At 36.8% G+C, this 11,891-nt stretch overlaps 1 protein-coding gene across 3 annotated transcripts in view; it reads right to left on the bottom strand.

The window, feature by feature from the left end:
- The window catches only part of PGR (progesterone receptor), a 128,218-nt gene that overhangs the window by 16,146 nt on the left and 100,181 nt on the right, over positions 1 to 11,891 (bottom strand). For all 3 annotated transcript variants that reach the window (XM_061440138.1, XM_061440139.1, XM_061440140.1), the window contains one exon: positions 2,737 to 2,894. In XM_061440138.1, coding sequence (XP_061296122.1) covers positions 2,737 to 2,894 — 158 coding nt within the window. The remainder of the gene's footprint in view (positions 1 to 2,736; positions 2,895 to 11,891) is intronic.

The following is an 11,891-nucleotide window of genomic DNA, read 5'->3' as shown; positions in this document are numbered from 1 at the left end:
AACTATGTAAACATCAAAGCTTATTTTTCTAATAATAGAAATGCTTCAGATGTTGTTTTTTACCGAAATGAAAAAACTCCCTCCATTTCCAGAATAATACATAAGATATTACATACATATGATGAAACATTCTAATATATAGAAAGATTTCAAGAAATGAAAGTATTCTGTAATCCTATTGGATAAGCAGTGTGAACATTTGGTACATTTCAAGTTTTTCTGGTTACACATACTCAAGTATATGCATAATATATATATGCATAATAATATATATATGCATATATATTTCCATAAATGAAATTACTTTATAGTCTATTTCTTAATCCAGCTTTTCCCACATAACAATAGGCAAACTCTTCTATGTCAATACAAACAACCCAACCCGATTCATGTTAATCTAACTTTTTTTTGGCCACACTATACTGCATACAGGATCTTAGTTCCCCAACCAGGGATCAATCCCACACCCCCTGCACTGGCAGCACAGAGTCTTAACCACTGCGCTGCCAGGAAGGCATCATTTTAATCTAATTTTAATTCTGTCAAAATAATATTTTGCACATATTTTTGAAAGTCAGATAGTACTGCAAGACCTACAGGAGCAAAAACACAGATGCAACCACTTTGAATTACTTTAGTTTGGGTCATTTGATATTTACCTCTGTATTTCTAATAAATTATATTTCCCAAAGTTTACATTATTAAGATCCTATTAAATAAGGATTTAGCTTTCTTGTATTATACACCCATCTCCTCAACTACACATACTTTCTCTTCTTCCTATTCTCTATATAGATATATCTCAATGTTTGACTAAATCAATATCTAGCATTTATATTATAAAAATTTTTATTGTTTCTTGCTGGATTACATTTCCTTTCCTATATGAGTTACTTTAATTTTGCTAGTGCTAATCACCTCATGTTTTTCTGCTTTTTTTGTTGGTTTTTTCTATATTTATCACAAAGCCATAGTCAAATTCTCTGACAGAATTGTAAAAACGTACTTCAGTATGTTCATACAATTAGTAATATCTCAAATCTAACTTTTTTTTTCTTGGTGCTAGTACCCTGAAACCCTGTGCATTAATTACTGTGCTGGGACACCCCTTTGTGTCTCTCCTGGGTTGAATCTCATACTCCTTTGGCTTACGCCAGGGTTCTGTTGTAAGAAATCCTGCAGATGCCCTTGAGAAAGGCTGTATTTGAGGTAAGGTCTAGGAGACCTTGAAAGTCTGAAAATACTTTCATGATGCCATCATATTTGTTTGATGGTTTGGCTGGTACAAAATTCTTTGAAGATTTTTCTTTCCTTCAAAATTCTCCATTATTTTCTGGGTTCCAGTATTTTTGTTGAGAAATTCTACAACATTCCGAATCCTGAGGATTTGATGTGACTTGCTTCTTTTTTCACTGGTATATTTTAGGATACCCTCTTTATCCTGGGTATGCTAAAATTTTACAATAATGTGCCTGGTTCAATTGGGTTGAGTCTGTATACTGGGCCCTTATGCTCAGAAAATTCATATCCTTCAGTTCTAGCAATCTTTCTTTTAAGATTACTTATGCAATTTCCTCTCCTTGATTTTTTCCACTCTTTCTTTTGGAGATTACTACGAACTAGAAAATGAAGCCCTGTGGGTTAATCCCCTAAATTTGCTATCTCTCTACATTTTCATATCTTTTTCTTTTTTGTTACTTTTATCTGAGTTTTCCTGAGATTTATATTTTCTAAGTTTTATATTTATATTGAATTTTTAATTTATGCCCTCCTTTAATTATCCAAAAGTATTTTCTCACTAAATGTTCTTTTTAAAATGTTTTCTAGTCTTTTTTCATGGATGCACCATCATTCTTACTTCTGTGAGTATTTTAATTTTTGATGCTTTCTTCTGTTATCTGCACTGGAGCTTTTTCCTTCAAGTTACATTTTTTTTTCTGTTTATTTTGTTCTCTGCCTTACATTTGAGAGACTTTTATCTAAATGGCTAATAATTCTTGGCTGTTCACATTCAGCAGTGAGGCCTCATATTTGATCTAATGAGCAGAGAGATTTTTATGCCTTTATTATTTTAGTGTTTCTGAACACAGTAATGATAAAAGTTTGTATGCAATACATCTTGACTAAGATGTATGGCTGGATTAATTTCCAGAATTGTATTGTAATTGTAATTTCCAGAACCCTATATATTTATCCAGTTTGGTGTTAGGCATTTCTAAGGTGTTTTTTTTTTTTTTCCTTCATGTATAAGCAGTGAGGCATACATATCTTAAATACTTGCCTAATTATTTAAGATAAACCCTAAAAAGTGGGGATTTGAAAGAATGCAACCTTTAACTATTACCACTCGCTGCTAGATTATCCATCAGCATTGTTGCTGACTTATAACTCCACCCAAAATGGTATGAGAGTCTTATTCTCCACGTCCCTATCTTTGCTTTTCCAGTTTACATAAAATATTTTCTAACTTAACATTTTGGAGCATTTTCAGGAATATGTATCACAATTCCTATCAACAAATTTCACAAATGCTAGTAAAAGGATATTTCAGTGATCTATACTGAAAATGAAAAAAGCACAATATAAATTGTGAGCGGTATGATGCAAGTACTGTTTTAAAGTCTAAGTACAAACAAATTTGATGAACACACATGAAGTAAACCTTGTACTTCACACTAAAGTAATAGATAGAATTCAGAAAACAATCACTGATATTCTAAAAACCAAAATACTTACATCATGCAAGTTATCAAGAAGTTTTGTAAGCTGATAGAAACGCTGTGAGCTAGGGACAACTCCTTTTTGCCTCAAACCAATTGCCTTGATGAGTTCTCTAATGTAACTTGATCTCATCTCTTCAAACTGGTTCTGACTTCTTAGTCCTTCTAAAGGAACTGTAAGAAGATAATTACAAGTGGCAGTTATGTTTAAAAAGATGACCCTAACACTTTATAATATAAATTTCTGAACTGTACAGTGATTTCTTTTGATACGCAACTCTAGAAACAAATATCTAAATAGAAAAGAGTGCTACGAACAGTTTTAGGACATGTAAAACTTCTAGTTCTTTTGAAGAATATGGTAACAACAACCAGGTAAGTTAAAGAACATCTCAGCTTATTTTAGAGCCATATTAATGGATTATGCATTTGACTTAGCATCTGCTCAAAAGAGCATCTGACATTATTGTACATTCCTGCCTCAAATATTTAGTTTAAGTTTACAACTATACATATGCAGCATCTTTTTTTTTGTCTTGTCTCCTGACTATTGATACAAGAGAAAGTCATTGATGTTTGCATTTTCTCTTATATTCAGCCACTTGGCTATACTCTATTTTATTTATGTATTCATTTATTAATATTGTTAACTCTAACAGTTTTTGTTGGATTATCTTTTTTTTTTTTTTGGTATACAACAATATCATACTCAAATAATATCCTTATTTTCTCCTTTCCAACAGTTGTAGCTGTCATCTCTCCTTCATGGTTCAATACATTGTTTAAGTCTTCCAGAACAATATTAAATAATAACAGTAATGGTAAATACTCCAATTTTGTTGCTGATTTTATTGTTAAATGCCTCTCATTTCCATTATGATGTTAACTGGTAATTCACACTTCTACCTCAGAAACCTTTAATTCATACATCCAAATCTTAGGCACAGCACCCTACTATAGCCCATTCTCTTGTTTCCACTACATAGTCAATAAACCTACAGCCTTTCTCCTAAGTCTTTCTGGTTCTTCTGTTGTGACCTGTCTGAGAGGTCCTGGTTGGTTTCTTTAGCAACTCTATTACCAGAACTCCCAGCTCCCTTATTTCCTTTTACTTCGGTCGCAACTGTCCCACAAACAAATCTTCAACCATAAGTGAAATTTCTGCAACTATATCCAGATTACTGAAAGAAAAATCACATAATCTATGGATTTATGCATCTAGATATTTATGATCTTCACCTTTAGCAATATTTCTAGAGAGAAGTGTACTTCATTTGAGCAAAGTCAACTCTATGTCTCCAGCAAAGGTAGATAAATAAAGCTTTTAAAAAACCTCTTTCTTTATTCCCTGCATCCCAACAGACCTTGGCTTCTACTTCCCTTGGTAAAAGAAGGCCAGAGATAATAAGCCAATAGAAACTAAGAGTTAACTCTGGTTTAGAGTCTTCAAGAGCTCAGATCCTCAGTAGAAAAGGGACTTAGGTAATTTGGGCAATAGGACACTTTTGCGCCAACTGAAAACTTAACTGTATGTATATCATGTTGAAGCCTGTCTTGACATCAATGACTTTCTCTTGTATCAATAGTCAGGAGACAAAAAACAAAAAAGATGCAGCATATGCACAGTTGTAAACTTAAACTAAATATTTGAGACAGGAATGTACAATAATGTCAGATGCTCTTTTGAGCAGATGCTAAGTCAAATGCATAACCCATTAATATGGCTCTAAAATAAGCTGAGATGTTCTTTAACTTACCTAGTAAACTTAACTGTATGTGTATCATAACATATAGTGTTATAACATATAATATCATAACCTATTCCCTTTACTTCATATAGCAACTATTTTAAACATCCATAACTCTTTTTAACAATCCCAACCAATTTTCACATCTCCCTCACTCTTCACCATGACTATAAAATTATTTTTTCTTCTGATTACTGAAGTATTGTTTTCTCATTGGGCTTTAAAGAGCTGGAAAACTAGTAACCCAAAGCCTTCGACACTATCATCTACCTGTTGAGGACCAGACTTGAAGCAATTATCCTTACTTCAGGAAAATCAGGCCTAATCTCATCCTGCCTCATGCTATTAGTATCAACCACTAACAACATGCTCCCAGGATATGATAATCTAATCACTAGACTCTCATCCCATGCTCCTGGGATATCTCTGGAAATTATTCTCCTTTCTACTCTCTTCCTTAGATTTCAGATCTATGATGAACCAGCTATAAAAAAGTTATTTCTATTTTATTTGAGCTCTTTATATTAATTCATTGTTTTCTTAATTATTACTCAGCATTACATGACTGGAGAATTTTCTCTGAGATTCTTATTGATTTCATATGTGGGTTTTCAGCATTTCTTGTAAATATATTAGTGGCAAGTGGGAGAGACTGAGTCAAGGGCAGTTAGCAATATGCTTGCTATTTTAGATGAGAATACTTTAAAAAATACTTATTTTTGATTTAGTTATTTAAAAACAATGTGTATCAATTAGAAGAATTTTGAAAAATACTGAAAATACAAAGAAAATTATAAGTCACCTGAGATCCTACAATCCAATAGTTTGGGATATTTAATAATATTATATTGAGAATATTTACATAATTAAATCATTAAAATTGTTCATATATGAATGTTTTAATTCTCACATAAAATTTAATATCACAGAAATGTGTAGTAAATGCAAGTTATTTAATTATTTTATCATTCAACACTTGCATCATGCAATATTTTACTAATATAAACAATACTTGCACTCATCTCACACGCTAGTAAAGGAATGCTCAAAATTCTCTAAGACAGGCTTCAACAGCACGTGAAATGTGAACTTCCAGATGTTCAAGCTGGATTTAGAAAATGTAGAGAAACCAGAGATCAAATTGCCAACCTCAGCTGGATCATCAAAAAAGCAAGAGAGTTCCAGAAAAACATCTACTTCTGCTTTATGGACTATGCCAAAGCCTTTGACTATGTGGACCACAAGAAACTGGAAAATTTTTGAAGAGATGGGAATATAAGACCACCTGACCTGCCTCTTGAGAAACCTGTATGCAGGTCAGGAAGCAACAGTTAGAACGGGACATGGAACAACAGACTGGCTCCATGAAAAGGAGTACGTCAAGGCTGTATACTGTCACCCTGCTTATTTAACTTCTATGCAGAGTACATCATGAGAAACGCTGGGCTGGAGGAAGCACAAGCTGGAATCAAGATTTCCGGGAGAAATATCAATAACCTCAGATATGTTGATGAAATCACTGTTATGGCACAAAGCAAAGAAGAACTAAAGAGCCTTCTGATGAAAGTGAAAGAAGAGAGTGAAAAAATTGTCTTAAAGCTCAACATTCAGAAAACTAAGATCATGGCATCCGGTCCCATCACTTCATGGCAAATAGATGGGGAAACAGTGGAAACAGTGACAGATTTTATTTTTGGGGGCTCCAAAATCACTGCAGATAGCAACTGCAACCATGAAATTAAAAGACACTTGCCCCTTGGAAGAAAAGCTATGACCAACCTAGACAGCATATTAAAAAGCAGAGACATTATTTTGCCAACAAAGGTCCATCTAGTCAAAGCTACGGTTTTTCCAGTAGTCATGTATGGACGTGAGAGTTGCACTATAAAGAAAGCTGAGTGCTGAAGAATTAATGCTTTTGAACTGTGGTGTTGGAGAAGACTCTTGAGAGTCCCTTGGACTGCAAGGAGAACCAACAAGTCCTTCCTAAAGAAAATCAGTCCGGAATATTCATTGGAAGGACTGATGCTGAAGCTGAAACTCTAATACTTTGGCCACCTGATGGGAAGAACTGACTCATTGGAAAAGACCCTAAAGCTGAGAATGATTGAGGGCAGGAGGAGAAGGGGACAACAGAGGATGAGATGGTTGGATGGCATCACCAAGTCAGTGGACATGAGTTTGAGTAAGCTCTGGGCGTTGGTGATGGACACAGAAGCCTGGCGTGCTGCAGTCCATGGGGTCGCAAAGAGTCGGACACTATGATGTCATTTATGATATTTAAAGGATATATTCTTATAAGTGGAATTATTAGAGTAAAAGGTATTAACTTTCTTAACACTCAAAAAATATATTTCTAAATTATCAACACTTCTTACTATTTATGTTGGGTGGTTGGTTCTGAGCAATTTTCATTTAGGGTAATCTTTTTTTTTAGACAGAAAAATAAAATATCATCTCATTTTCATTTCTCCAATTGTTAGTGAGGTTGAATAAGTTTTTAATGCTTATTAGTAATTTGGTTTTATTTAAAATTTTTTTCTGGTTTTTACTCATTTATTTTTGCACTAAGATATATTTTCTGTTTGTGGTTTAAAGCCCAGTTTTAAAATATTTAATCAGTGCTGTAACTTTATTAAGGCAAAGAGTCCTACCTAGGCAACCCCAATTTTCCCATGCTCAGAAAGCCAATGCTTTCAATTTTTTCAACTATTTATTTTGGTCTTTCCTTCTTAAGTGACACCCTTATATTGCTGTTATTTGAATTCTTAACAGTATGGAAAATAGGGCTAAAGCTCTATTTCCATATTCCAGATCATTACCCCTATGCTGCTGCTAAGTCACTTCAGTCATGTCCGACTCTGTGCGACCCCATGGACGGCAGCCCACCAGGCTCCCCAGTCCCTGGGATTCTCCAGGCAAGAACACTGGAGTGGGTTGCCATTTCCTTCTCCAATGCATGAAAGTGAAAAGTGAAAGTGAAGTTCCTCAGTCGTGTCCGACTCTTAGCGACCCCATGGACTGCAGCCCACCAGGCTCCTCCATCCATGGGATTTTCCAGGCAAGAGTACTGGAGTGGGGTGCCATTGCCTTCTCCGATCACCCCTACACCACAATCATATACTCATATGAAGAATTTCCTGTGCCTCATCTTCCTAATATAATTTTCATAATATTTCTTAGATAAATATTCAGTGTTTATTATTTTAGCTATGTAAAATGTTACCACAGTCAAGTCATATAGAATTAACTAGGATTTCTTTCCAAGCATAATTTTTTTGTTTTACTGAGAGTAAGTAACCATACCGATGGGTGTGAAGTGGTATCCACCTGTGGCTTTTGTGCTTCTCTAATGATTAGTGATGCTGAGCATCTTTTCATGTGCTTAATGGCTATTTGTAAATCTTTTGAGAAATGTCTATTAAGGCCTTTATTTTTAAATTGGTTTATTTTTTGTTGTTGTTGGATTGCAGAGATTCTTTATGTCATCTGGATATTAATACTCTTACTTTAGCAGATAGCTTTTTCAATATTTTCACCAAATCAATGGATTAACCTTTCTTTGTGTTGGGTCCTTTGATGCACCGAAGTTTTAAATTTTGCCAACATCTATTTAGGGCATCCAAGGTGGCTCAGTGGAAAAGATCTGCCTGCAGGAGATACAAGTTCAATCCCTGGGTTGGAAGATCCTCTGGAGAAGGAAATGGCAACTCATTCCAGTATTCTTACCTGGGAGTTCCAAGGACTGAGGAGCCTGGTGGGCTACAATCAATAGGGTCACAAAGAGTTGGACATGACTAAATGACCGAGCATGCACACAAGCACACTTCCTTCTGAATGGTGATATTTTTTCCTCTGCTTTTGAGAAGTTTTCCAACTTTCAAAGTCTCTGCAGCTACTGCTGCTAAGTCACTTCAGTCGTGTCCGACTCTGTGTGACCCCATAGACGGCAGCCACCAGGCTCCCCCGTCCCTGGGATTCTCCAGGCAAGAACACTGGAGTGGGTTGCCATTTCCTTCTGCAATGCATGAAAGTGAAGAGTGAAAGTGAAGTTGCTCAGTCGTGTCCGACTCTTAGCGACCCCATGGACTGCAGCCCACCAGGCTCCTCCATCCATGGGATTTTCCAGGCAGGAGTGAGTCTCTAGGTACTTTAAAATTATATATATATATATATATATTTCCAAGGATTCTTTTCTTTGTGTTTTCCTTTTTCATATATTCAGTATTGTTTCATGAATAGAATATGTTCTTTTATCTTTCTAAAGAAGAGAAGTGAAAGGCAAAGGAGAAAAGGAAAGATATATCCATCTGAAGGCAGAGTTCCAAACAATAGCAAGGAGAGATAAGAAAGTCTTCCTAAGTGAACGCTGCAAACAAACAGAGGAAAACAACAGAATGGGAAACACTAGAGATCTCTTCAAGAAAATTAGAGATACCAAGGGAACATTTCATGCAAAAATGGGCTCAATAAAGGACAGAAACGGTATAGACCTTACAGAAGCAGAAGATATTAACAAGAGGTGGCAAGAAGACACAGAAGAACTACACAAAAAAGATCTTCATGACCCAGATAATCACAATGGTGTGATCACTCACCAAGAGCCATATATTCTGGAGTGCGAAGTCAACTGGGCCTTAGGAAGCATCACTACAAACAAAGCTAGTGGAGGTGATGGAATTCCAGCTGAGCTATTTCAAATCCTAAAAGATGATGCTGTGAAAGTGCTGCACTCAGTATGCCAGCAAATTTGGAAAGCTCAGCAGTGGCCACAAGACTGGAAAAGGTCAGTTTTCATTTCAATCCCAAAGAAAGGCAATGTCACAGAATATTCAAACTACTGCACAATTGCACTCATCTCACACACTATCAAAGGAATCCTCAAAACTCTCCATGTGAGGCTTCAACAGTACACGAACCGAGAACTTCCACATGTTCAACTGGATTTAGAAAAGGCAGAGGAACAACAGATCAAATTGCCAGAATCTGCTGGATCTTAGAAAAAGCAAGACAATTCCAGAAAACCCGCTACTTCTGCTTCACTGACTATGCTAAAGCCTTTGACTGTGTAGATCAAAATAAACTGGAAAATTCTTAAAGGGATGGGAATACCAGACCAACTTCCTTCCTTCCTGCAAAAACTGTATGCAGGACAAGAAGCAACAGTTAGAACCAGACATGGAATAATGGGCTGGTTCCAAATTGGGAAAGGAGTACAAGGTTGTATACTGTCACCTTGCTTGTTTAACTTTCATGTAGTTGTCATGCATCATGCAAAATGCTGGGCTGGATAAAGCGCAAGCTAGAATCAAGATTGCCAGGAAAAATATAAATAACCTCAGATATGGAGATAGGGCTTTCCTGGTGGCTCAGATGGTAAAGAATCCCCTGCACTGTGGGAGACCTGGGTTCAATCCCTGGGTTAGGAAGATCCCCTGGAGAAGGGAATGGCAAACCAGTCCAGTATTCTTCCCTAGAGAATTCCATGGACAGTGGAGCCTGGCAGGCTACAGACCATGGGGTCACAAAGAATCAGACATGACTGAGAAACTTTCACTCACTCATTCACTTAGATATGTAGATGACACTACCCTTATGGCAGAAAGCAAAGAGGAACTAAAGAGTCTCTTGATGAAGGTGAAAGAGGAGAGTGAAAAAGTTGGCTTAAAACTCAACATTCAAAAAACGAAGATCATGGCATCCGGTCCCATCATTTCATAGCAAATACATGGGGAAACAATGGAAACAGTGGCAGACTTTATTTTCTTGGGCTCCAAAATCACTGCAGGTGGTGACTGCAGCCATGAAATCAAAAGATGCTTGCTCCTTGAAAGAAAAGATATGACCATCCTAGACAGCATATTAAAAAGCAGAGATGTTACTTTGCTGACAAAGCTAGTCAAAGCTATGGTTTTTCCAGTAGTAATTGTGGCTCAGCTGGTAAAGAATCTACCTGCAATGCCGGAGACCTGGCTTGATCCCTGAGTTGTGAAGATCCCCTGGAGAAGAGAAGGGCTACCCACTCCAGTATTCTGGCCTGGAGAATTCCATGGACTGTATAGTCCATGGGGTCACAAAGAGTCAGACATGACTGAGCAACTTTCACTTCCAGTAGTCATGTATGGATATGAGAGTTGGACCATGAAAAGGCTGACTGCTGAAGAATTGATGCTTTTGAACTGTGGTGTTGAAGACTCTTGAGAGTCCCTTGGACAGTAAGGAGATCCAACCAGTCCATCCTAAAGGAAATCAGTCCCGAATATTCATTGGAAGGACTGATGCTGAAAATGAAACTCCAATACTTTGGCCACCTGATGCGAAGACCTGACTCACTGGAAAAGACCCTGATGCTGGGAAAGATTGAAGGCAGGAGAAGAAGGGGATGACAGAGGATGAGATGGTTGGATGGCATCACTGACTCAATGGACATGAGTTTGAACAAGCTCTGGGAGATGGTGAAGGACAGGGAAGCCTAGCGTGCTGCAGTCCATGGGGTCGCAAAGAGCCGGACATGACTGGGTGACTCAACAACAACGAAGGATAGCTTTTAAATTTCTCCATGGTCTCTCTTTCCTCTAAATTATTTTTCTATTTTGTCTTTATGTTTGATACCAAAGACCTTCCTCAGATGCCCTTGTTGTTTATTTATATTCAAGCATGGAAACTAAAAAGCTGATTGCTAGTTCTGTTTGAATGAGTAGTCATTATAGACTGTAAGCTTTAGTGTAGGGCATTCTGGCTGAGCTATTTCAAAGAGAAAGCCTTGCTATTAGCATATTTAGTTCTTTTTTTTTTTCTAGCTTAATAAATTCTTTATAAAAGAATCTTTCATTTTCCTATCTGTCCTTCCAATGAATATTCAGGACTGATTTCCTTTAGGATGGACTTGTTGGATCTCCTTGCTGTCTAAATCCTTTCATTTTCCTATCATTTTCCTATATAAACCTGGATGACAGTGTTCTAGAGGCCTGGTGATTTTGGAGGGTGTTGTCTCAACATTTGGTATATAATCTTAATCTGTTCACACTATCCCCCTTCACCCTCATCAGTGCCTGCAGTCTACCAACCCAACTGCCTTCTGTTACATCCTCTTCAGGGAATAAACCTACAATCTCTGCCTTAGTTGCAGAACAACTGCAACATTGGTGGATATTTAGAAACACATTTTCAAGAGAACTTGGTGTTTTTAATTCTACTTTCACTCTCATTAAAAAAAAAAGATCACTGTTGTCACTAACTGCAAAACATGTTAGAGGTTCAGTGATACAAATCACAGTACTTGCTTTTTGACTTTTCTTACTTCTGGCTTAGAAACCACTTTCTCATTCAGTCACATCTGGCTCTTTGAGACCACGTGAACTGTGGCCTGCCAGGCTCCTCTGTCCATGGGTTCTGCCAGGCAAGAATACTGGAGCAGGTTGCC

This window comes from Bos javanicus, chromosome 15 (genome assembly GCF_032452875.1).
Source record: "Bos javanicus breed banteng chromosome 15, ARS-OSU_banteng_1.0, whole genome shotgun sequence".
NCBI classification, from domain to species: Eukaryota; Metazoa; Chordata; class Mammalia; order Artiodactyla; family Bovidae; genus Bos; species Bos javanicus.
This window is presented reverse-complemented; position numbering and strand designations above follow the sequence as displayed.